The sequence below is a fragment of the Castor canadensis genome, chromosome 13 (genome assembly GCF_047511655.1).
Source record: "Castor canadensis chromosome 13, mCasCan1.hap1v2, whole genome shotgun sequence".
Lineage (NCBI taxonomy): Eukaryota > Metazoa > Chordata > Mammalia > Rodentia > Castoridae > Castor > Castor canadensis.
Window position 1 is genome coordinate 16,158,705 of NC_133398.1, and position 27,748 is coordinate 16,186,452.

The 27,748-nt window shown below is 37.0% G+C and overlaps 1 protein-coding gene across 1 annotated transcript in view; it reads left to right on the top strand.

Annotated features, from left to right (window-relative positions):
* Positions 1-27,748, top strand: part of Brinp1 (BMP/retinoic acid inducible neural specific 1) — a 170,968-nt gene that overhangs the window by 107,018 nt on the left and 36,202 nt on the right. Inside the window, exons 4-5 of the mRNA XM_074051152.1 lie at positions 1,546-1,715; positions 4,510-4,615. Of these exons, the coding sequence (XP_073907253.1) occupies positions 1,546-1,715; positions 4,510-4,615 (276 nt within the window). The remainder of the gene's footprint in view (positions 1-1,545; positions 1,716-4,509; positions 4,616-27,748) is intronic.

The window sequence follows — 27,748 nt, forward strand, 5'->3', positions numbered from 1 at the left end:
CCATCCATTCATCTGTCCTTTCTTGTATGCATGTCCTTTCTTTCTTGTACTTTGATCATTTCTCACTCCACTCCAACAACGAATGACCTCTTCTCTATTATGCTTTCAGAAGCTCAGTGCTTGGAATGTATAAGAATGTATGTTGAATGAATTTAAAAAATGTGAATTAAGTATTTGTTGGGTGTCCATCATATGTGCAACCCTGTGCTATGTGCAAAGGATGCAGCAATATAGACACCGACGCCTTAGTCTTCCCTCTCTGCATGAGGACATAGTTTTCCCTAGCTGAGTATTTCTATCTGCCTCTGAAGTTCTGTGCCTATTTATCTGTCCTTCCATCATTCATCTAGAAAGGGGAGGATGAAGGAAACATTTTTTTTCTTTTATTATTCATATGTGCATACAAGGCTTGGGTCATTTCTCCCCCCTGCCCCCACCCCCTCCCTTAACACCCACTCCGCCCCCTCATTCTCCCCTCACCCCCTCAATACCCAGCAGAAACTATTTTGCCCTTATCTCTGATTTTGTTGAAGAGAGAGTATAAGCAATAATAGGAAGGTCCAAGGGTTTTTGCTGGTTGAGATAAGGATAGCTATACAGAGAGTTGACTCACATTAATTTCCTGTGTGTGTGTGTTACCTTCTAGGTTAATTTTTTTGATCTACCCTTTCTCTAGTTCCTGGTCCCCTTTTCCTGTTGGCCTTTGTTGCTTTTAAGGTATCTGCTTTAGTTTCTCTGCTTTAAGGGCAACAAATGCTAGCTAATTTTTTTAGGTGTCTTACCTATCCTCACCCCTCCCTTGTGTGCTCTCGCTTTTATCATGTGCTCAAAGTCCAGTCCCCTTGTTGTGTTTGCCCTTGATCTAATGTCCACATATGAGGGAGAACATACGATTTTTGGTCTTTTGGGCTAGGCTAACCTCACTCAGAATGATGTTCCCCAATTCCATCCATTTAGCAGCAAATGATAACATTTCATTCTTCTTCATGGCTGCATAAAATTCCATGTGTATAGATACCACATTTTCTTAATCCATTCGTCAGTGGTGGGGCATCTTGGCTTGAAAGAAACATTTTTTTAAAAGGAAGAGATGAAATAATGGAAGAGAAGAGCATATAGAAGAGGAAAAGGAGGAACTGAGTGATGAGAAGGAAGAAGGAGAAATAGAAAAAAATAAGAAAGGAATACCTATGCCAAATTCATCATATTACCAAAGAACTGAACTTTCTTAGGAGAGGGGAAGTGAGCTGTGTTGTAAGAAAATGAGAAGTATGAAATGGATTAGTTGGAGTTGGACTCAGTGTCTGAGGGTTTTTCAGTGATTTTTTGTCATGATGGAGCTTAGCATTTACAACCACCTCCTGACTATTTTATTTTCATTGTTTCTTTCATTTTTAGAAACAGAAGGAAATTTGGACAAAAGTGGCTGGAGATTCAAGAGTGTTTTGGGATCCAGGCCTTCGTACCATTCCTCCCACTTAAATGCTTAAATAAATGCTTAATTGCTTAAGTAAACTTCCTTATCTTCTTTTCTTTTCCATGCAGGAGAGGAGGCTTTGACTATGTATATGGACAAAAGTCGCCTTGACAGGAAGTCAGGGAATGCCACACAAAGTGTTGAAGCGTTGCACCAGCTTGCATCATCCTACTTCGTTGACCGTGATGGCACCATGAGGAGGCTACATGAGATCCAAATATCAACTGGAGCAATCAAGGTACAGCTTGAGAGTGGATTGAGGTGGCAGGTTCTCAACACAACAACATTGCAATACAAACATTCTGAGAATAGATGGACAGATATATTTTCTGGCTTCATACTTATGTAGCTTATGGTGCCCCAGTCAAACATTCTTACCGGTGTTGTCATCTTCCCTAGCACAAGCATTGTCATTAGGGTGGGACCATATGTGCTTGTTTACTGATGCACTCTCTAACAAGATCACATAGTTGGCAAGAATTAGATTATTGATACCTAGAGGAATAATTTTTTAAGCACTTGTGTCTTTTATTCTTTTCTCCTCACCTTCTATTTTACATATGGCAAAACTGAGGTCCACAGTTTGAAACCTTTTGCTCAGAGTTGCACAAATAGAAAATACCTTAAAAAGGGACTAAAACTACTCCTTAGACCAATGAGCAGCAAACATTTTTTGTAAAGTGTCCATGATAAATATTTTAGGCTTTGCCAGTCATATGTTCTCTGTTGCTGCTGCTGGAGTCTGCTATTACGGCATCATAGCAGTCATAGATAGTACATATGCAAATTGGTGTGGTTGTGTTCCAGTAAAACTTTATTTGATAAATAGGCATGCTGTTGCTTGCTGAGCCATCCTCATCTGCTACAGCACTATCCAATAAAAATTTCAGAGATGATGGAAATGGCCTGTATCTGTGCTGCACAAGATAGTAGTCATTAATCACATGACATCATGGAACACTTAACATGTGGCTACCAGGGAAGTATATTTGTAAATTTATTTAATTTTAATTATTTCAACGTTACAACCATGTTGAATAGACCAGCTCCAGACTTTCAATTCAGAGTCTCAGGGAACAGGAACTTTTAAAAGATTCCACTTACAGTACAATAAATCTAGAGACTACCTCTATAAAGCAATGTGAGAAGACATTCTTGATATAAAGGATTACTTCTTTTGAAGAATTAATGCAGATTTTTTTAATCTCATATTTTCTTAATCTAGATTATATCTGCATTTTGTTTCTCAGTCTTCACTCTTACTTATTCTGAATAAAATGCAGAATAGCCTTGTATTAAGACTTCCCAGGATATCTCTAGGGGAAAAGGGGCAGGGGAAGGTCAAGGCAGACTCAGATGGATGAGTCAGAAATTGACCACAGGAAGAGAAATGTGTGGTATGGAGAGTCTTAGCAAGGAAGGAGGGAATAAGGAAAGGAATAAATCAAATCAACAAACAAAGGGCCAGATTATCAAAGAAGAATCGTCTATATTGGATGGATTGTGTTGTTAGGGAAGTCAGCACTGAGAGACAGATCTTTATGAAGCCATCAGACTCAGGGAGACACAAAGGCCTGTTTTTCATTATCACCAAATGGCTCCTCCCCCCTCCCCACCGCAATGGGATGCAGAATTGAGATATTGAAGTTCTGTCAGAAGATAATCCTCTTTTGTGCATCCTGGAAGTGCACTCTTGCCTCTTCAGGAGAAATTTCTCTGACAAATTGCACACAGGCTTCTCAAGAATCCATTCTAACACTGGCACTGGTTTCTGCACTGAATTTGCCCTTGGATTTTGCTTGCCATTTCTTTCCACTCTCTCAAGACCCAGCAAGTAGACTAGAACTTGTCTCACCATCTGATTTGTTGAAGGTCAGTTACTGAATCAAGTGGGGAAATTTTGCCTATTTCCCCTTCTTCCTCACTACAGTTATATTTAGTAGAGTAACTTTTAGTCGGTAATAATACTACAACTCAGCATAAAAAGGAATAAGTTACTTGTAAAACAAAACTAAACCAATTTTCTTCCATGTATTTATTTTATCCCAAGTGCTAAACATCAAAAATATGACCTGTTTACTTGTTTAGGTGCATAAGAACATTATTAAAATTTTATAGGTGGGGAAGGTGAGGCTTACAAAGGAAATTTACTGATCCTTCTTGACTGTTGGAAAAGAGCAAAGGAGGTAGATGTTGACAATTCCTCAAGTTGTCAGTCCCTAACAAAGGAGGCTGTGTCTTTATAGTCAGGTGCAAACTTCAAAGCAGCTCCAAATATTGGAGAGCAAAGGGATGTGAGCCTCTGTTTCTACTAAACCAATCTTATTTGAAAAGCCATTCCTCTATTGTCCACCACCTTGAGTCTTTGAAGACAATATCTTGGAAATGCAGATCCATAAGATCCAGATATTTTCCACCTGCAGTGGCACTGATTATGTGTGTTGCTGAAACTTCTTTTGGAAAATGGGGATAATTTTATTGTTGTTATCTGGTAATAGTACATAGGTACTCACTGCAGTTTATAAAAGCATTTTATAATCAGATGCTTATTTCTGAACCCTATCTTGTATTAAGTACTTATATGCATCACATTTGTGCCACAATCTTCCTGAAAGACATTTATTATCATGAGTTTGCAGAGGTTTAGAAAAGCTAAGTGACTTCCTTATGTCACACAGTATATAAATGGCCCAGCTTGGATTTAATGCTGATTTTCCTGATTGCAAAACACATGCTTCTGAAATATATCATAGCACTTTAACTTACTAGTTTATAGAATACTTGCAGGGACCTTGTGAAATGATAACCAGGGATAGACACCAGGCATTGTGACTTAAGTCTGTGTATTTGACCACTGTGATGTTCCATCTAGTCATTGTTAGCCAAGCATGTTTCCAGGCACAAATGAGGTGTTGAGGAGGTGAGCCTGGACTCAGGCCATAAGACTTATCTTCTGGCCTCTCTTCTGAGGAATAACATTTGATGGTCTTCCTGGACCTCCCTAACATTCTCTCATCTTATGTCTACTCCAGGTCACAGAGACACGCACTGGGCCCCTGGGCTGTAACAGCTATGACAATCTGGACTCTGTGAGTTCTGTCCTTCTTCAAAGCACGGAGAGCAAACTGCACCTTCAAGGTAGGAAACTGGTGCAAAAGGTGGGGCCAGAGGCAGGGGGAGGAGGGCAAAGCATCAGTGAGATGTGGAGGAGAGGGTGTTAAGAGGAGTGGTATGGAGGGAAAATGAAGAAGATGAAGGACAGAAATATCAATGAAAACAAACACACATGAAAGTTAAGACAGTTATGATATGATATATTACTTTTAGAATTTTAACCTATACACAACATTAAACTCATGATTATTAATTAGTTTTCCAATAGAAAGTATGAAAATCTGGGTTTTATCTGATTATTTTGATGAAAATGTCTAAACATTATTTATAGATGCTTCAGACCCAATATATTACAATTTTATATCATAGCATCTGAAATCTCTGCATTATTATTTTTGAATTCCAGTATGTTTTGGCAGGTGTTATTTGAATCCCAAGCAATATAGATCACTTTACAGAATTTTTGATTCTCCGTAATTTCTCTTTCTCTTTTCTTGCTAATTATTTGTAGTTTTAAACATACATGTGCACTTTTTTAAAAGTATGGTAGAATACTAAGTTATGTGGAATATTAAGTTATAAAACATGAAACTAAAGTCACTAGCTTTTTCATAACATATTTTAAGAGTCCTATATAATTAAAAAAATTAGGTAAAACAGAAAGTAATACAAGGGAGTAAAGGGACAGGTGAATGACATTCTGCCTCCTCCCATATCAACAATAACACTACCAAAAACAAACCTTTATCAAGAATTTGACTAAGCATATTACTTACAAAATAAATCATTTGAGTGTTGTCATCATACTGAAATTGAAACCAAGAGTTAACTTATTTAAATTACACATCACGCATTGGAAAAAAGACAAGTGCTCACATTCTCAGTACCCAGACTTGAAGTATAGGAATGATGAAAAGAAGAATTATTGTAAGGTAAAACCATGCAGCTCCTGTGTTCGCTTTAACACATCAAAATATTATTCCTTAATTATTGCTATTTGTATAGTGGAAATTGTCACCTTCATTACACACATGCACAATTTTAGCAGAGTTTACAAATGACAATGCTTAATGCTGGCTGGATCATAAAGAGAAAGATACTCTCAGATATGATTATTAAGAATATAACCATCATCAGGATTAATTTGTTGCTATTTTTAAATGTTCATATTTACTCAATGGCTATCATATGTCAAGTTCATGTTAGGTGCTCTGTGTGTATTTGAAGAAGTATACCTTTTAAAATAACAATTTAAACCTTTGTAATTCCTATTATAGGGAAGAGGAGGTTATAGGGGACAAATGACAAGGATTTTGGTATACATGGTATTATTTTAAGGGGCATGATTTATAATATGTTTAAAACTATGTGAACATCTCAGTTTTCCACATGAGAAAATTAAGTGAATTGTGTTGCATTTGTAGAATATAATATTAGGCAAGTATTGACATGTTATTTATAGTGAATTTTCCAGAATATGTAAAAATGCTTTCATATTAATTAACAACCAGAAGGTTTCTTATTCAATGTATGCCATGATCTTAATAATGTAAAAGGAGAAGAAAAATAATACTGCAAGGAAATACCCAGATGTTACAAGAGGTTACTTCTAGATGATTAGGTTGTAGATGATTTATTTCAAGCTTCTAGTTCCTTTCTTAACTTTCCTACAATGATCATATATTAACTTTATAGTCAGAAAAAATGGCAAGCTTTAACTTTGAGCAAACTAAAAATGTGACCTTCCCTAAAGGTATATGACAAAAGGTGATTCTGAATTTCAGAGGGAGGAAGCTAGGTTGAAATTGGTAGTCAGAACTGCATAGAGCCTAATATGACTTTTATATTCTGGTTCCTTGACAACTCTGATTCATACTCACGTTATAGAAGATGGCTAGAAAACGGTGCAGGGAGGGCTTGGTAGTGCTACTAGGAAGCTCTGAATAAGAGAAATCCTCTTGGGGAAATTCAGGCCAAGATAGATTTTTAATGTTAACACATATATACACACATCACCACCACCACCACCACAAAACCTCAATATATAGGAAAACATTTATTCCCTTTAGTAGAGAGAGAATGATTTGGTAATATCTGTTAAAATGGTGGATAAGAAAGACAAATCTGCCTTGGGTGTGCCAGGATCTTCCTGTTAGTTTAAATGATGTCCATAATAACTTTGTGAATTGAGAGCCAGGATTTGAATCCATGCAGATTGACTCTGGTGTGTGTTTCATCACTTTGCTGAGAATGCTGAGGGTTAAAAGAACTCTAAATTGTGATTGGAATAAACTTGGTTGGATTAACAGGACCTTACTGCTAAGGAAGTTTTTGAGATTTTAGAGATAGTTAAAGTATGATTTATCCTGAAGTCAATAAAGCTTACGGTCCAGATTCCCTACCTCCTATCTGCATGATTTTTCATTTTAAATTTCTATTGAGTTTTGTATTGAAGTTTGAAACTCTTTCCTCTGAAACCAATGAGTCTATGTGAGTCTTTCCTTCAAAACCCAGATCTGCCATTGATTCCATTATTGGAGGCATGCATTCTAAAAAAAAAAAAAAACAGAAGCCGACAGCTCTTTCCTCTCTATATTGGGCCAGGAAGAACTGGAGGATTAGGTCCATGTCCAAGCATCACACTTGAAGGGGAATGGTGAGGGAGCTATGATGTGCTGAAGGAGAGTGTTGTGTGAATAGTGAAGAGAGGTTTACTTGAAGTATGAAGGACTTGTCCTAAAATACAAGAATGGATGTCTTTCAGGACACGTAGCTTCATTAATATGAATAAAATGGGCCAACCTCAAGCTAGTGGGGAATAGGGTATGGAAGGATCCCAACATTTAACTCAGTATAAAATAGACTTTTGAAAAAAATTGGAGCTAGGAAATCAAACCTAGGGACTCATGCAATCTCAGTAGGTGCTTTACCATTAATCTCCATCTCCAGAATTAAGACAGACCTTCCTAATGACATTCATGCCCAAATCTGGAATAACCTACTGGATGATGTAGTGAGTCATGTTATCTGAGTTATAAATAGATGATATTTAGTGGGAATGTTATAGAGATTATTTAAGCATTGTTCAGTTGAATTGGGTGACTGAAATAAGTAGCTTTAATTCCTTTCCAATGTTGTTTCTAGGATTTTATGAAAATGATAAATCATTAAATATTTATTGAAACTATATGCTTAATCTTACATTAGATGCTGCAGATATTAGCACCCATCACTCTAAGTTAACTTACGTGTGTTTATTTATGCACACATATTTTAAGAATCCATCTTAGTAATGAGATAGGTAAAATGATAAGTGGTAAACAAGACAGGTGTGGTTTCTACTCCAAGGAAATACACATTCTGTCAGGGAAAATAAGATTCAAATGAACAGTAAATGTAGTGGGGTTTAATAGAGAAAATTATGGGGTTGTATGGTACCAGATAACATGAGGAGTTAATGTACTAGGGAGTCAGATACACAGGTTGAGACCCAAAGGTTTAGTAGGTTTAGTGGCATAGATGCAGTGGCAGACAGAAGAGTCATTATGAAGGAGCATTCAAGGAAATTAAAGAGTCTTATGAAACTGAAACAGAGGCATCAGTGGTGAGTAAGCCAAGATAATCTTTCAAATCCTATATAGCCTCTGTAGTATGTTAGTGAACTGAACATTAATTTTAGAGAAGAAGACATCATGGAAGGGTTTAGTGGCATAAAGAGGGTATTTTGGAATGCCACTCGGTTCTGTGTGGACAATTATGTAGCAAGGGGTAGATTAGGAGTAGGTGACAAGGGACTATTGAGTTCTCAATATAAAATGTCACAGATTAAGACCATGAAGGTAGCAGTTGGGGTGGGAAGAAATAGACAAATTCTAGGGATACTTAGGAAACATTATGACCAGGATTCAGTAAAAAGGCCAGTAAGAATTCAGATAATTGAATGACTGGGACAAGGTAATGAAAAATATAATAGTGGTAATGAAAGTGATATATAGCATTATGGAAATTTAGAAAAATAACTGATTTATTCTGTCCATTCAGGTGGAGGACCCATAGAAAAGAGATGTCTTTGGAAAATAAAGGCATTAAAAAAATATAAGACAGGAGAGTATCTTAGGATTTTTGAGTAGGCTGATATTTATTCAATGGTCCAAAAAGCACTAAGTATGAGGAAAAAGACTTAAAATTAAATTACAACAAAATTTAGATTTCATTTATCAAAGTATACTATTAATAGAAAGAAAATGCAAGCCACACATCAGAAGAAAATATCTGTGATACATGTATCTGACAAGGAACTCATATAAAATATATAAATAATTCCTACATGATTAGTAAGAAAAAGTCAACCAGTCTAGCAAGAAAACAAAATGGATAAAGACAAAACAGGTACTTCACAAACAAAAATATTAAAATGGCAAATAAACACTTGAAAAGATACTCAATATTTCTAGTATTTAGAAAAATTTAAATTAAAACCGCAATCTAACAGTATAGCATATTATTTTGTGTGCAAATGGAAAGACAGACAAAATCAAGTAGTGACAATGTGAAGCACTGAGAACTTACACATATTGCTTATGGGAGCATAAATTAGTCACAACCATTTTGGAAAACTCTTGACAGTATGTACTAAAAATTGCATATGTTCTTGCCCTGTGACCCAGAAATTCAAACTCCTAGAGATATGCCAACAGAAATGTGTCCAAGTTCACCAAAAAATGTGAATGCTCATAGCAGCTGTATTCAAAATAGCCCAAACTGGAAACTATCAATATGTCTGTCCATCAACAAGAAAATGGAAAAACACATTCACACTATGAGCTAACATACAGAAATGAGAAATAATAGATTTAAATTACATGCAACAATATGGAAGAATCTTACAAATATAATGCCAAATCTGAAATAAGTCTGACAAAGACTTCATGCTGCATTATTATATTCCTGTATAGGTCCAAAATTGTAAAAACAAGCAATTGTTTTAGAAATCTAGAAAGAGTGCTAACTGGGGAAGACTTCCCCATGGGGTAGCAACTGAAGGGAGATGAGGGAGTTTCTGAGGGTATTAGTAATGTTCCTAATCTGGATAACAACACATGAGTGTGTTTGTCATGACAGTTCATAGAGCTGTATGCATATTATTTATATGTATGCATTTCTGAATATACAGTATTGAACATTTATTTAATAATATGCTCTTCTGCAAAGAGAAATCGTGAATAAAGCAGAAGCATGGAAGAGTGAGAGATAGACCAGCCCAGCCAGAATGGCAACTTCATGGACTGAAGGTAGAGACAGAAAGAACAACAGTTTACTCAGTGCTTCCCCAAGTGCCAAGGACTGTACTGATTTATTTTTCTTTGATTTGGGTTTGCTTATTCATGTTTATCATGAATTCATATTGATTACAAAATTATAGTTATTGTATTTTTGATCCTCACATGATTCTTATGAGTAAGGCATAAATAGCATACTTCTTTGTAGGTGAGGAAACTGGGGCTCAGAGCAGTTACCCAATAAGTGATTGAGTTGGAATTTTTTAACTTGAACCAACTGGCCACAAAGCTCCTCCTTCTCAAACAGTGTTGCTCTCTATTACTCTGTTCTTCTTCTCGTTTGTTTGAATGAAGCTGGGAGGAGAGATTCTGCAGAGGTTTATTTTGGTCCATTGAAGATGATATAAATGGCCCCTAATGACCTTGTTGTCATTCATAAAATGGTCATTAAATAGTGCAAAGTTAGAATAAAATAGAAAAAAGGGTGGAAGAGGATTGGAGGTATGGATGAGAAATGAGAAGGAAAAGGTGATGGAAATGATCAGAGGCTATTAGTAGTCATAGCAGCAACAACTGAAATAGTAGAAATAACAAGAATAACATAATGATAACTTCTTATTTTTATGCTTCTTTCTTTGAGAAGCCCACATTGTCATGTAATTTAATCTGGTAGCCATCTGGTAAAGAATACAGAGAGCAGAGCTCTGCCTCAGTAGCTCACTGATGTGGAAAAGGATACAGAGAGAATATTTTGCTGAAATCTTTGGATGATTTAGAAATTTATCCTTTCATACATTTGTTGATTCCTTTAGCATTATTAATTGAGCATCAACTATTTGTCAAATATCATTTTAAGAACTAGACAGACAGTTGTGAACAAGCTTAATCATTTTGGAGTTTACAATTAGTGTGTCAGTGCTGGGGGAGCAGACAATAAGCAAGTAAACAAAAAGATATTTTCTTTACACTCAAAGATAATATGAAGGAACAAGTCATGTGCAAATTTGGAGACCATGCAAAAGACTTTAGATTATAATTACTCTAGATGAATTGAGATACCATTGTAAATTTAGAGATGCAAGAAACTTGACCTAACTTCCATTTTAAATGGATCACTGTGGCAATTGAGCAGAAAGAATGTTAAGGACAAGAACCCTCATCAGGATTCCAGTTAGGAGACTGTTGTATTTATCAAGGTGAGAGAAAAATGTTGGCTTTGACCATAATGGTTGCAATGAAGTTTGTGAGAAGCAATTGAACTTAGGAACATATTTTAATATATTGTTGACATTATATGTCAATGGACTGGAAAATGCAAGTGTAAGAGAGAAGACAAGGGTGACCTCAAGGTTTGCCCTAAGCAATTACAATGGTAGAATTGTCACTTACTGATACAGCAAGACTGTGGGAGGGACTGGTTTTGATGGGAAATGAAGATTTGCTCCTAAAGTTGAGATGTCTTGTAAACATTCAAATGTACATATTGAGTGGGCATTTGGAAGTTCAAAGGAGAGAACTGAGAATATCAATTACCATAGAAATCCTACTCAAGGATAAGAAATTAGACAAGCTTACATTGTCAGACAGAGTACAGGCAGGGAAATTAAGGAATATAGTTCTTGAACCACAAAGAATTTAATGTAGAAAGGTTGGAATGATACGATTATGATAAAGAACAAGTTTTTAAAAAGCTGAGAAGTGGCTGGGGAGGTAGAGAGAGAGTTAAGAGAGTATAATATTTAGAAGCAAAGTAAAGAATATTTTTAAAAACAGAGATAGTGGTCAACTGTATCAAATGCTACTGACAGGATTATTAAGATGAGGACTGAGAACTGAGCACTGGATTGAAAATATGGAAGCAGTAAAGGACCTTGACAAAAGATGTTTCAATGGATTTATAAGGGTAAGATACTGAGTTGGATGTAATCACTGGTAAATTCTACAGAGAAGTTTTAAAGGTGATGACACAATAGCATAATATCATGTGGAGTCAAGTGATATTTTCCTCTTTTTAAATATATAAACATGAAAATTTTGCTAGACTATGGAAAAAATTGATGCTGCAAGCAAGAGGAAGTGATTTTAAGAATAAAATTGAGTGTGCAAAAGGGGAGAGCACATACGAGAGGAATGGGGATGGGTAGGAAACCCAAAACTTGAAATTGTCTGATGTCCCCACTGCAGAGGAGCTAATACAGTAACCTTAAAGTGACAGAGGTCAATATGGGAAGGTGACGGGGAAGTAGTGAAGAGGTCAGGTACAGATTAATCAATTCTGGTTGTAATACACATGTGCATGGAAGCAATGCTAGGAATCTCTCTGTATAGCTATGCTTATCTCAACTAGCAAAAACACTATGTCTTCCTTATTATTGCTTATGTCTTCTCTTCAACAAAATTGGAGAAAAGGGCAGAACACATTCTGTCTGGAAGTGAGGGGGTTTGGGGGAAGAGGGAGGGAGCAGAGAGCAGGGGGGAGAAATGACCCAAACAATGTATGCACATATAAATATATGAATAAAGAAAAAAAAGTTGAGCGTGCAAGACTGAATATTGTTTTGTGTATAACTACAATCATTTGCCTTAAATAGAAGCACCCATCCATCCACTGCAAAGAGAGGGAAGCACCCATCCATCCACTGCAAAGAAAGGAAGAAAGGGATTATGGGTGAATACAATTCATGGATATAGTAATGGGGCCATTTTGTTGAACTTCTCGATTACTTTTCATGGATTTCTAGTTGCATGGTTTTTCAGATTTTAACATCTGTGACATTAGAATGCTTCTTATAATTGATGGTGTGTCAGTTTAATTGCCCAGGTATTATTTTCTTACTGTTCACCAAAACAATGATGTTTTACAAAATGGCCTCTTAGGTTGACTAGCATGTGGTATTTTTTAATTCAGTGAAAAAGAGTGAGGTCATTAGCTCATTCCATTTTGAAAATAGAAAGATAGATGGGAGGCGGGTGAAGATTATAAGATGGGAGTGTAGGCTAGTAGATGAAAATAGGGTCAAAGATTGCCAACTATGGCAACATCTACCCTCTGCTGAACCTCAAGGCAAGGCTACTTGCTTGCCGCTGGCTTCTGAGTGATCCCTCCTCATATTCACATTCAAACGATCCATTTCATTTCTTGGTCTCAAGTCATTCCTTCTACTCCTCTTTCTCCTCCTTTCCCTCTTCTTCCTCTTTCTTTCTTCTTCCTTCTGTTTGACCCCTGCTTTTTGATTTCCTCTGACTCTGCTTGAAACCTCAGTTCCTTTCAGACTAGACTCTACCTCTTATCAACTTCCCACCAAGATTCTCTTTTTTTCTTAAATAATATCCCTAGACTCTTAATTAATGAGTGTGGTCCATCTTTCAATGCCCAACACAAATACCCTCACACCAGAATCATTCCTTCTTTACCCCTGCCTTAGTTCAGCCCTTCAACTCATTGTTTTTCCTTTCCCTGGAAAATAACAATGATTACAAACCAGCCTTGGTTCTTTTCTCATACCTGCAGATCCATCCCATTACAGTTGTCAAGGTGGTCTTCTTAAGGTCAAATCAAATGCTGCTGGTTTCCTCTTTAAAATTTTCAAAGCTTCCCTAGAGATTTTGGTGGAGTTCAGACTTAGCACCAGGCTATTTATCATCTAACTTTTGCTTATCTATTGAATTTGTTTTATTCCATAATCCAGCACACCCATCATGTCCATACTCCAGGTCTATGGAATTTCTATTTTCCTACAGGCATCCTTTCTTAAATTAAAATTTAAAGTATGTATTGCCCTATACCTTTGTACATCTTCTAATTCCTAACTTCCACCTTCTGCATGAAAACTTCTCCAGCCACTCTCTCTATTGTCCATCTTCTTCTCTAGGGCTTGTCAGACAAAGTATAGTCATTGCTAATCTGACTCCCTCATTGGAGCATGAACTCCTAGTGCAAAAGAACAATCTCTTTCTCTAGCATGATATATAGAACCTGGCTTATAGACACTGCTCAAGAAAACGTTTGCTGAATGAGTTAATGAGAGGAAGAACAAGCACATCAACTAGTCCATGAAAAGCTCTGTTTTTTCTGAATTCTCAACCCTTATCCTACATTATACTGAATTCATTTCAACCTAATGACCGTTTCCCAAGGACCTATGGGAGGCATGTGCTTTGCTGCCTTGCATGGATAACATTCTTCAAGAGGGCCTTTCCTTCTGCATTGGATGCTACATGATCCAGGCAGGTGTCATGCAATTGAATCCTCCAAATATCACCTCTTCAGAGAAGCTGCCTGGTTTCTTTTGCTCTGGTTACCTTCTACATTATGGCCTTTGTCATTGTTTTCCTCATACAAAGAGGTCTGATGCAGAATAGTGGTTTCAGGGAAAGGTCCTGAACTGAGGAAGACTTTAGCTCAAGCACAAGTTCTATCCCTTTGCTCAGTGAGTGCTCTCAGATAAGTCATGTGGCCTCTGATCCTTTATTCCTCACTTACTTCCTATGGTTGCTGTGTTGTGAATATGCTTATAAGAATTATGCTTGGCTCAGATTTAGCATTTAAAAATGTTAGGTCTTATTTTTGCCACCTCCATCAGTGTATTATTTGCAAAACATTTGCTTTATTTATCTCTGCATCCTCCATGGAATATGTGCTTGACTGATACCAAGTGCTCATTAAAAATAGGGTGAATGAACAAGTGTGGTGTTCTTTACCTAGCAGGAACTCTGTAAATCAATCCACAGAACTTTAGCAATTATTTATGTTGCATAAAATTTTAAAGACAACCACTGGGGTAGCCATAGTGGTGAATCACAGACTAGAAAACTAAACCAAATACATATACATAAAAAGATTACTTGGTCATTGAAAAGAAAAATTTTAGTCTAATCATTGCTTTTTTATCAGCAAATCAAGTAATTAATATTATCCTTAATAGATCTGAATTCAGTGTATATTAATTCATTCTTTTGGATTTATTTTTTTTAAAGATAGTGAATTAGGACTGATCTTTGCATGAAATCTTTCAATGGCTCCTCTAGGTTCCTAGAATTTTAGAACTAATTTCCCAGCTTGGTATTTTAGGCACTTCAGGAGGGGATCCCAAACTTCCTTTCAACTTGGAGCAATGTTGGTGAGAGTTTCTTACAAGTGTGTCTGATAAAACACTTACCTACCAAGTCAGAGGCAATGATAGTGACTGATAGCCAATCAGGTAGATCATCTTTCTTCCAACTCATGTTTTGTTTTTTTTTCACCTTTCTACTTTTGCTCAATTCTGTCCTCTGTCAGTGGTGTCTTGCATTCCCATCTCAACTTATTGTCATCCTACTTAGTCTTCTGGACCTATTTGGATTATCTTGCATGTACATATACACACATATAGGACTGGATATAACTTCCATTTGGTTCCTTTAAGCTCTTTGATTGTACCTCTTTTAAAGGCTTATATTTTTTATTCGCCTTGTAGCATATTTATTTATGTTGGGATTTTATCTTTTCCATTAGATTTCTTTAAGAGAAGGGATTTTTGCCTTGCCACTTTTGTTTCAGAAGGAAGAGAATTAGGAGGAAGGGTTGAGGAATGAACAGGAGGGAGTAAATGAAGAGGGAGGGCAAGAAGAGAAGCTGTAAGGAGTAGGCTAAGAAAAGGAGCATCAATAACTCTTTTTCTCAATAGTTAGATATCACAAGGGGAATGAAGATGACTACTTTCAAGATCCATTTGCAAATAGAATGCTTGAAGAAATGTTTTTAGCTGCTATTTTCCTTAGGCATTGTGTTTATATCTATTAGTCCACTTGTCCACCCCACAACCAAGAGTTAATTATCTTGCTCCCTACTATAGAAACAAAGAAATTGAGCCTTTAAAATCAAGAAATTGAGGCTTTAAGAGGTAAAAACTCTTTCCCAAGGTTTCTGAATTTTTGATTCCTAGTTGCTTGGGCTTCAAATTTACTTTACTCTTCCTGGGGAGCTCTAGACATGGGACTGTGTCAGAAACATGGGAGCTAGACAAGGGAATCAATACATGCCTAATTGCTGTTATAGAGGAAGAGGAGATAGGACATGAATAGGTCTCTTCTTCATAAAGCCATCTCCTCCCCCAAAAACCTTACCACCCCATATGGCTTATTACCCTGGAGAAAAACACTAAGTGATTGCTGCCAGTGCCTTCTGTGGTCAACAGCTTTGATGTGAGTCCTCATTAATAAGTAGTTTCATGTCACAAAGAGTGGCTCCTGACCAAGAGCCGACTTGCCCAGTTAACAGCAGCCTGGGAGGTACTGATGAGAATCTGTGTTTCTGTCTTCCTGGAGCTCTGTTTAAAAGGCCTATTCAATAAAAGAACAATGCCTTCATGACAAATGGCAATCCTGACTTCCACCCATCTGGCTGCATCTGAATGTTGTTTTTTGATTCCTGTGTACTCTGTTTCCTGCTTTGTCAGAGAGAAGAGAAATCTTCTTAAGATGTGTGTTGAAATATCAATTAAAGACTGGAAGAGGAAAATAGAATAGAGAGGATCAGTTGATGGTGATAGGACTTTGAACTAGTTAACTAAATCTTTGGACTTCCATAAATATTTTAATTTGCAAAATGGGACCGAGAATACATGTGTCTCATATCTGTTGTTCAGCATTTAATTGGCAAACATATACCTATAAACCATTGGGACTTATTTAATAATCATGAATATTACTTGTGGATAATTGTCATGTGCCAAATGTAGAGCTCTTTGATTTATATTAATAATTCATGTAAACCCAGTTTTTGCAGATGTGAAAATTGAGGCTCACAAAGTTAAGTAATTATCTTACAGGTGGCAAAACAGGAATTTCAACCTAGGTGTGCTCAATGCCAGGGCTCTTATACTTTGTACCACACTGTTTCTCAACATGGGGCATATAAATAAGAACCATAGTTTTTATTAGAACAAGTGTTTTTATATCTTTCTATGTGCCAGAACCACAAACCCTTATACATTGTGCTGTTAATTTTAGAGTCTGTGATTATTGTAGAATTACTTGCCATTTTATACATGTGTACATGTGACTGCTTACCATTGTTATTCCCATTCTCAAAAGGATCTATAACCAGAAAAGACCAAATACTTCTAGAGTAGATGATCATTAGGTCTTTGGACACTCCAGGAGTAAGTGCAGCCTATGACTTGGAGAAACCTGGAATCTTGAGCAAGAAGGAGGTAGACATTCTCAGCAAGCATGCACTGTTGGGGTGTTAGCTGATGCAAAGAGATGGAATATCAAGGATATTTGTCTGAATGTGGTCAAATGGAGCTATTCCTTTTAGATTAACTTGTAGCCAAATATGCATCATGGAAATTCTGACAGATATGTGGTCAATATGGCAATTTGGTCTACTTAACAGCCATGTCCTATTAGATTCCTTATCTATCTCATTGACTGCAGAAATCAGGCATCAGGATGGCCAAAACCCAGATAAATCACCCAAGATAATTAGTTTATTTATTACATATAGATATAGTACTTGTTTATTTTAAAAATCAACCTTACTTTTCCCTCACAATTCATCTTAAATGAAGCTCTCTTTTGCATTGCCAACACAGTACTTTATATGGGCCTTTCTTACATTCTAGATATATTTTGTCTTGTCTACATGCACAATTGTCCACAACTGCCACTAAATTGCATCGAGAGTGGAAACCATACACTTTAAAATTTTTGCTCACTTCTCCTTCATATAGTGTTTCGCTCATAGTAGGTGCTCAAAAAGTGTTATTGTTTAAATTAGCTTGAACTGCTTTAAATAATATATTTTTAGCATGGTAGACGTACACAATATAAAATTTAGCACTTAAACCATTTACAACATAAAAATCCATGGCATTGAATGAATTCATAATGCTGTACAACTAGCATCAGTCACTCTTTCTACAATTTCTTCATCAGCCATACATAAATTCTTATGTCTGTTATCAGTCACCCCTCATCTCCCTCTCTCCAGCCTGTGGAAACTACATACAGTATGTGATTTTTTGGGTCTGGATTTTTGCACATCACATTTTCAAAGTTCATCCATGTTGTGGCATATATAATAAAACTGCTCCTTTTGTGGATGAATTAGTATTTCATTGTACAGGTATGACATATTTTGTTTATCTGTTGCTCATCAGCTGACAGGCATTGAGGTAGCTCCATCATTTTAATGATTTTAATGAAGACTGTGGACATTCATGACCATGTTTTTGTTTGGGGGATCTATTCATAATTCTTTTGGATCTATCTATCTGTCTATCTATCTATCTATCTATCTTATATCTATCTATGTGAGAGAGCAAGAGAGAAATTGTTGGATCATGTAGTAGCATAATATTTTTAAAAAGCTATGTGCAAAAATAAGTGTATTTTGCAATAGTTTTCAGTATTCTGTCCCCCCTCAAAGGTCATTATGTATGCTCCAATGCATTGCCATGTGATTGGAAGCACTTTATGGTGGGAGGAGTCTGTGTAATGTTGGCCGTGACTGTGTGATTTTCCTTGACCAATGGAATATGAAAAGACATGGCACATACCACAGCAATGCAAACATCTTAGGAGACAGAATGGGTTGACTTTTGCTCCTTTCCCTCTGTCATAAGAACAGCATATTCCTGATGAAGGCTACTTCTTCAGCCTAACTCTGAAATATAAAAGAAGTCAACTATAGCAAAATCAAAACATAGTCAACATTAAACATGAGCAAGAAATAAACATTTGTGGTTATAAAACACTAGGATTTTGAATTTATTTATCACCACACAGTAATTTAGCAAATGTTCACTGCCACTGAAACATTGGATTAAGTATCATGACACACAATTATTTTTGTGGGACTTCTCAGTGCCTTAACTATGCTAATATGTGTTGAGAGTCTCCAAAGGTAGATTAAATAGACAGAGCTTCCTGAATGTGTTTGAGCCTGGGCACATGTGAAGATCTGTGAATCTGGGGCACATAATTTGGCAAATGCTTGAATATACAAACCATGCAAGTTTAATCTCATCCAAAATAACTGTTCCAAATTCCTGTCTTACAAAACCAGGGATCTGTTCTTAAAAAAATTGTACTGAAACCTGTGTATATTTGTGTACAAACTTTATCATTATTGTACGTTTACGAATCTCATTCTGCCACCCAACTGAAACCTTTGTGATCAGCCATCATATCTTATTAATTTTCCATACCTTTAGCATCTAGTGTAGCACTTGGTTCAATAAAATGGTGAATGAAAGAACTTTCTTAATAAATGCTTTTTTTTTTTTTGAAATAAGGTCTCACTATGTATTCCAGTCTGACCATGAACTCACAGTCCTCCTGCCCCTGACTCTCAAATGCTGGCATGAACCGCCATACCTGACTGAATTAAACGCTTTTATTTTTGCATGCCTACTGTGATCTAGCATTGTATTTGTTAAGTTTTAAAGAAAGTAGTGAAATAAAAGATAGCTACTTATAGCAACAAATCCAAAACAAAATATGTGCTGAAATTAGTGATCAAGTCCTTTTTAGTGCCACTCTTTCTTTGGATGTTTTTGGGGGTCTGTGTATTTTTTTTATACAGACCTTTCTGAGCACTTGTTTCTGTAATTACTGCAATGAAGTTAAACTAAGCTCAGGTCTCAAGCTGTAATACTGGGAATGAAAATACAGGTTCTGCTTATGCAGGATGGCTCCAGATAGATGGAGCATGCTAATCATAGAACAGAGAAACATAGTCCTCTCTGAAGCACATTCTGTCTAAATGCACCTTTATTCAAACACATTTTCTTGGGATCCACTAATATGCTAGATGACAAGAAAATGGGAGATCAATGCCTCTTGCATTCAAGGATATGTCATACTAGAAGGAACACGAATATAACCACACATAATAGAATGCAATAAGTGTTTCTATTAGAATTTGAGATAAGTGCAAGGTGTTTTTGGCTGCCAACAGAGTGGTTACATTAAACTACCTGTGGCCTCCAGAGAAAGCAATAGAAGATGGGGTTTGGGACAGGAAATGACATCAGTGAAATGCGTATCCTCTGTATCAGTTAACATATGTACTATAGCTTCATGTGTGTTATTTATTTTATGCACATTGATGCATAGTTATATATAGACAGGTTTATTCTTTTTGGCTAAAATATTCTATGAATTCAACAAACATTCAATCATGTAACTACTACCATAACCAAGATATAAAACAGTTCATTTAAAGTTTACATCAGCCCTACAAAGGAGGCTTGATGAGGAAAATGATGACCAGAGAATTTAAGTTTCTTAGCTTTTCCAAGATTATACAGTTAATAAAATCTGAAGGCAAAATCTGAAGAGGAAAGAGTATGGTGTGCTTGAAGACGGAGACAGTCAGAAGCAATGGATGGCCTTGCCTATGTAGCTAAAATGAGGAGATGGGTAGAAGAGAAATTTGGAGACATCCATTAATCCAAGGATCAGATAGCATCAACTCTTACAGGTATCAGGTTTTTTTTTTTTACCATGAATTCTATGAAGAAGCATATATTTAAATTGAATAAACCTCTCCTTAAAGCTCCAAGAGTGTTCTTTGGGTTAAAATTTTTATGAAATTGAATAAAAAAGTATGTAGCCTCTTGATCTTTGGTGATTTAATACTTTAGACTATATTATCTTTTTCAAATTTGAAATTGTCATTTTGAAGCCTGCCTGATACCAATCCCTTTGATAATATAAATCTTTCTTGATTTTTATTTATTCACTTTTAGACAGTAAAGGTAATATCCATAAGAGCAAGGACAGTTTCTCTTGTTCCTTGCCCTTTTCCTCACAGCCCAGAATAGTGCCTGAGGCATATTAAATGCCAAATCAATCTTTGCTTAATGAAGGAAGGAGCAATAGAACAGAGTGAAATCATAGGAAAATAAGAGTTGCAACAAATCTTCATGGTCACTTCATAGAGAGGTTGGCAAGCTTTCTCTTTAGAAAGCATGATGGTAACTATTTTAGACTTTGTGGGACACATGGTCTCTACTGCAACTACTCAACCCTTCCATGTGCATGACTATGTTCCACTAAAATTTATTTACAAAAATAGATTGCAATTCAGCTCAGTCCAGTGGCCATAATTTGCCAACTCCTGTATTTTTCAGTGTAGGTTATATTATGTGTTCCTGAATCTCAGTGGTTTGCAAAGGTAAATGCTTATTTCTCAAGTATGCTTCATGATCCTTACAGCCTATTATGATTCTGCTCCTCTAGAGGCCTCTGTCTGGAAAACTCTTGGTCTTGTGAAAGAAAGCTGATGAACTCAGTATTGGTTCTTATAGTTTCATTTTGGAAATGACATATCACTTGCATTTCCTTGGTCAAAACATGTCATAAGAACCTGTGTGAGTCCAGAGGTTAGGAAGAAGCACTGGATATGAGTTAAAGATAGCACAATCTACCACATGCCACTTAGAACTTGACATTAAGTAAAGCATTTCTGACATGTTAAGTTTCAAAACTGCTTGTACACTTCCAAAGATGAGGAGTCCTCTACCTACCAAGACAATCTGTTTCATTCTTCCAAACTTCTGATAGCTAAAAAGACTTCAGATTTATTGTCCTGAATCCCAGCTTACATGTATTTTTCCCCCAAAGACTCTGTCTACTTTACAAGATCCTGCAGAAAAGATGGTGATAACTGCAAAGACAACATGTTACTCTTTCCACGAGAGGCCATATCCTAATTTTTACATAGAGGGATCCCCTTTTCTCTCCCTGCTCCCACCCCAGGTAGCTGCCTTTCTTCATTTCCCAAAGTGTAAATGACCCATCACAGAGACAGGGCTGAACTTCTGAATGAGAGCATAGCCTTTTTGGCCTTTCTGCACAGTTTCACTTGGTGAATTATCTTCTTATTTCCATTCCACTCCAATGAGCTGTCAGCGATGGATACTGTAATTCACAGCAATAGAAACACAGACAGATGGGTAATTGACCTGCATGCCTTCATTACACTGGAGTTCAGCATGGCTATGTGAGCCATAAAGTCCTTTATCTGCCAGTCTGAAATCCCTGGGCTTTCACAAAGAAGGGAATCAGCCTGCTTTTTGCAAAAGGTGTGGTCCTTGACGTTCTCTCCACCTTGTACATTTCAGAAATGGACAGAATTTGACAAGCAGAACTTAGCAGGTACAAGACAACAGCTGGGACTCCTATAGAGCTCAGAGATATCTACAGGGGGCTGCATTCTGATAAAAGGACAGGATAGAAGAATATTTACACTCAGTCAAAATAGAACTTGTCATTTTCCCCTCTTCTTTTTGGTACTTGAATAGAATGTACACTTTATAGGTAATGAAATAGGTCAGGAAAGAGAAAATCTATCAAAAATACCATTGAGTGATGAGGGTATATAATAAAGTAAAATAAAGCTGAGAAAATTCAGCCCATGGTAGTGCATAGTCTATGCCTTAAAAAAGACTTAGATCCATCCAAGTTATTACCACACTGACCCATATTTGTTCAAGGTCTTTCCTCTGCTTTGGCATCCAGAGCTGCCCTTCTTGACCAATTTGGAATCTATTCATACTTCAAAACCCAACCCATGCCCACATGCACCATGATATCTTCCATAGTTGTCATGTCCAGTCTTGTTTTCTTATATCTCTATAATAAATCACTGACTTACTCAATATTGGTAATATATTTGTTGAACACCTACTATGTACTAGGCCCAATGCTACTTTAATGGTTTAATTATTAAACAGGCAGTTCTATCTCATTTTCGAATGTTGTGCTTTGATTTTTCAATTCCAAATAGCCCCTCTGTTTCCTCAGAGGGTAGGAAGCTCATATGACATGTATTAAACCTCCTCTTTAATTCTTCCATCTAGTTCCCATGCACTACTCGTTGAAAGGAGGATGATGCTAAGAGCTGCTATCAGGAACTTTCAAAATTAAGATCAGGACCAGAAATGATGATTGATCCATAATCTTTATTTCTTCATTTCACCTTCAGATTCTGTCAATTGAGTCTTTTTTCCAGACATCTAGTGTCCCCCAGCCACACAGAGCATGTTCAACTGAACCAGATGCTAGCTTTAGGTAGCAACATCAACAATGCCATCGATTGTCTCTAGATATCCAATGTAGGGGGTCCCCTGAATGTGCTTCTGTTACTTGAGTGTCCCTTAATGTGTAAAACTCAACAAAACAGGGCACCCCATTTATTTTTTTCTGAAACTCAGATTCCCTACCCATTATAGTGAAGGTCCCTAACTGTTACTGCTATAAAATATGTTTTTCCTTCAGTGAGCTCACAGATGTCTGCTCTGTGCTACCCTTTCCTTCAGAGTTTTAATCTTCTCTAAGGCACAAGAACCCTTTCTCCTCTAGGGATTTGGAAACAAATAAACAAAAGTAGATGGCTACTAATCAGAAAGGAAAGTGAGGATTGGGTTGACTCTCAACTGGAAGGATTTATATTGCTTGAGGTCTTTCACATGTTGCTTCTAGATTATTCTTCCTCAAGATTCCTTATCCCTAATACCTATTAATCCACTGGGAGGAATTTTCCTCTTAAAATGGGATCTGTTTTGGTTCCGGTAGTATTCATCACACATTTAGTTATGCCAGTGTCTTAGTGTGCTTAGATGGCTATAACAAATGCTATAGACTGGGTAGGTCACACAAAAGACATTTGTTACAGTTCTGTGGGTTGGGAAGTCCAAGACAAAAGTTCCAGGAAGTATGGTGTCTGGTGAGGATCAGCTTCTTGGCTTGTGGACAATCACCTTTTTACTGGCCTTTTCTTGGAGTGCACTCATGGAGAGACAGAGAAAGAGAGAGAGATGGAGACAGAGATCCCTACTGTCTCTTCTTATAAGGGCACTAATACACTCATGACAGCCCCACCTTCATGACTTCTTGTAATCCTAATCACCTGCCAGAGGTTCTACCTCCTAATCAAATCATGTTGGAGGTTAGAGTTTAAGGATGTAAATTTGTGTGAAGCACAGACTTTCAGTCCATAACCACCAGATTATAGATTAAGTGATGTTTATGGTTTTTTTCTTTCCTTATTAGTAAATAAGGAGGTTGAGATTTCAACCTTACAGGTCAAACTCCCAGAGTTTCAGAGAAGCTAAGACATTGCCAGTGTATTCTGTGCTGGAGAGCAGAGTTTGTTTCAGTCCCTTCTCCATCCCAATGAAGATGTGGAATGACCCACAAGTATTTCAGATCTCATTCCAAATTCCTAGATTGGATTGCTGACTTTGTTACTTTGTTATGGGACATTGATTAGGTAACTTCGCTATTCTAATACTCCCAAAATCTAACAGGGTACCTTCTTTTCCATTGTGATGAGGGAGAGAATTCATGAATGTCAGAAGCTTACACAGGCTTGGGGGATTTGTAGTAGGCAGACAGGCTACTTCTTCCCAAATCTGCTCTTTAAAGGGGAAAATGGAAGTAAAATAACAAATTAATGAAATAAGAGAAGCTAGTAACTAACTTTGGTTGTCATATGGGTTGAATTTCAGGAAGGAATCATGACGAGATCTAGGGTAAGAATATTCTAGGCATGGACCAGAGCAAAGAATATAGGAACAATGTGAACTCATTGAAAAGATGGGAAAAATGGCAAAGTGTCTGGTGTGTTGTGAGTAATAAGAGACTATTAAGGGATAAGAAGGAGTGAAGCAAGAATATAAAGATATCCCATCATGTGACAAAGAGGAGATAGATCAGCACACAAAGATTCTACAAAATGCAGAAAAGGTTGTCAGATATGTGTATAGAAGATGAGGTGGGGAAAGGACTGAGGGGATGAAGCAAAGGTCAGGAAAAGAGAAGGAAGGCAGCTTGGGTGTTCCTACATATACATTGCCTGCTCCTCTTGCTGTGGAAGAGTGAAACATTCCACTTTAAAGTATAACAAGATTTTTTTTTAAGTTAACAAGGTTGGAGAGAAAATATTCCATATGTTCAGCGTGGGTGAGTTTGTGTTGAAATTTTACTCTCAACTATTGCCTTCCTGGGTTTTATGAGGCAAAATTTATATCCTTGGTGATAATGGTGGCCTTTTTTTCACTTTTCATTTGTGTGTGTGTGTGTGTGTGTGTCTTTGGGAACCATGGGGATAGAATATTTCACCCCAGCCAGCAGCTGTATATCTTTCAAACAGTGGTTCCACAGGCCAAATCCCCCTCCAAATTATTTATGACTCCCATTGAAGCCAGGAGGATTCAGGCGCCAATCTTGGAGGTCAGCAATGGGCCTCTTTGTTGGACACAGGTCATCGGGAGACGACTCTGGCTGTGACTGCTGTGTGAACCTCCGCTGCCGTAGAAATGGTTATGTAACTTTAAACAGTGATGACATTTTGCAGAAAAGTGCTTTTTAATTGCTGTGTCTTCATTATTCTCTTTTGAAATTGCCTAGGAGATTCTGCCTCAGAGACAGCTTGACATGTTCTGAGTTTCCATTTTTAAAGAGCAGTCAGTTTTGTGTTTCAGCTGCTCCCAGAAAACCCCCAGCCCCAAAATTCATGTTTTCAGTAGCATTAAATGGGGTAGGTAATACTGCCTTTTGTATCCTTGCGAAACAGAGAAATGATTTGATGCAATTTTCTAAAAATGTTCTCCCTAAATTCCTTTTGGACTGGGACCAAGAATAGAATATTTTATCCCCTACAAAAGGGAGAAAGAAAATGATGAGCAAGCTAAAAAATAGGACTGAGAAGATAGTCTGTAGTGTTCCTTTAAGCAACAGAAACTTAACCCCAATCCATAGACCAAGTTGCCTATATGGGATTGAAATCAGCTAAAAATAAATTTTGCTTTGGAAGAGAAAATGGTGACACAGATAAAGGAACTCAATAATACATGTGCTGAAAGAATTGTACACCCGGTTTAGAAGGAACTTCACAGTTTGTTTTGTTTTGCCCAAATTTTTGGCATATGTATCATACCTCTGTACAGTAGCCCTTTCAAGTAATCATTCCATCTCCTGTGGACCCCTTGCTTATTGTATGCAGTTTATACAGTCTTACAGCAGACCAGTGTACAGCAGACCATCGCCTATCTCTGTTAGCGTGCCTACCATGTAGGTTACATATACACCTTCCTGAACAGCCTTCTGGTTCAATAAACACAGGATTCTAAGCCCTCCTCCTTGCAGAAGCTCTCCAAATAAGTAAAGACACCCTTCTGAAAATGTTCTTCTTCTGATTAAATACCTACAGCTATTGTTCCTTCATTTGTCCTGAAGCTTCTGTTGAATCTTTAAAAATATAATTAGATAGCATCATCATCATTATCACTGTTGTCATCTTCAACACCAGCGGCAACAGCAGCCATTTCATCACTTCACAAATAGGAATTGATAACATTTGTTGTTTGCTTGCTGTGTTCTAATTTGTGGAGCTCTTTCATTTAGTCCTCTAAATATACCTCCGATGTAGGCACTAAAATATTCCATTTGAACATAAGAGAAACAGAGCACTAGAAAGAAGCTGAATAGTTAGTATCAGATAACTTAGGAGGAGCCCAACTGTAAGGGTGACCAACTTTTCACTGTGGGCACATAGTTTCTTGCTATGAAGCATACTGCAGACACACTCCTCATTCCCACAGTGACCCTCAGAAAATTGTTGTTCTTAGTTGCTGTACAAGAACAGTTGAAATGGTAGGGCTTCGTTATATATAATTTGAAGGAAAAAGAAGCAAAGACAAAAATCTACAAACACAGCTGAGAAGCAGAATGTAAAAGAAATGCCGGTTTATTCAGCAAACTTAGATGAGTAGGGTTAGGGGATATCCCTGAAACAAGATTGAGAAAAAGTAACAATCCAAATTAGATTAGAGTTCTCTTCCCTAGTGGGTAGTAAACAATTTCCCCCGTGTATATTGGAGACAAAAGCTATAAGCAACAACAAAGGTGGCAAGAAATGTCCCAGATCAAAGTACCTTAATGAATTAAGTAAGTTCAGAGTTGAAATTATATCTGGACATCATTGGCATTAAGATCCAGCTCTGCAGACATTTTATGGTATCCAGATAAATCCTTTTCAATCATTTGTTCTCAGGATTAAGACTTTATTATTCAAATTTAGAGAAATGATCAGAAAATGAGGTCAGGTGTGTTTATTCTATAACCACAGGCCAGCTACTTCCCCTTAATAGTTATTAGTTTTTTCATTTTTAGAGCAGAGAAAACTAATCATCTCTGATGTTCTTCTTCACTGATATTGTAGTTTTTACGATACATGCTCTTATTAAATTATATCACTCTTGCCCTTGAAAACTACCAACATACATCCATGATCCACAAGATATAATCCATACAGCTGGGTATCAGTGGCTCACACCTGTGATCCTAGCTGCTCATGAGGCAGAGATTAGTGGTTCAAAACCAGCCAGGGCAAATAGTTTGTGAGACCCTATCTCAAAAATACCTAATGCAAGATAGGAGTGGCTCAAGTGGTAGAGCGCCTGCATAGCAAGCATGAGGCCCTGACTTCAAACTTCAGACCCACCACAAAACAAAACACATTCCTTATTCTATAAAATAAAGTCCTTTATACACTCTACCTTCTGCCCCCTCTGTAATATATTTTTCTACAATACTGTACAACCATCTATTCAAGTTCATTTAATTTTCTAGAATCTTCCAGACACATTTATTCCATCTTTGCTCTTTTGCTCATCTTTCTATTTTTGATTTTTTATTGTTGTGCTGGGGGTACATTGTGGCATTTACAAAAGTTCTTACATCAAATATCTCATACTTGAACTCCCCCTCCATCATTCTCCTTTATCCTGCATACCCCCATTCCTTGAATAGTTTCAGCAGGTCTCATTTTTCCATTTATATACATGTGTACACAGTATTTGCACTGTATTCACCCTCCTGT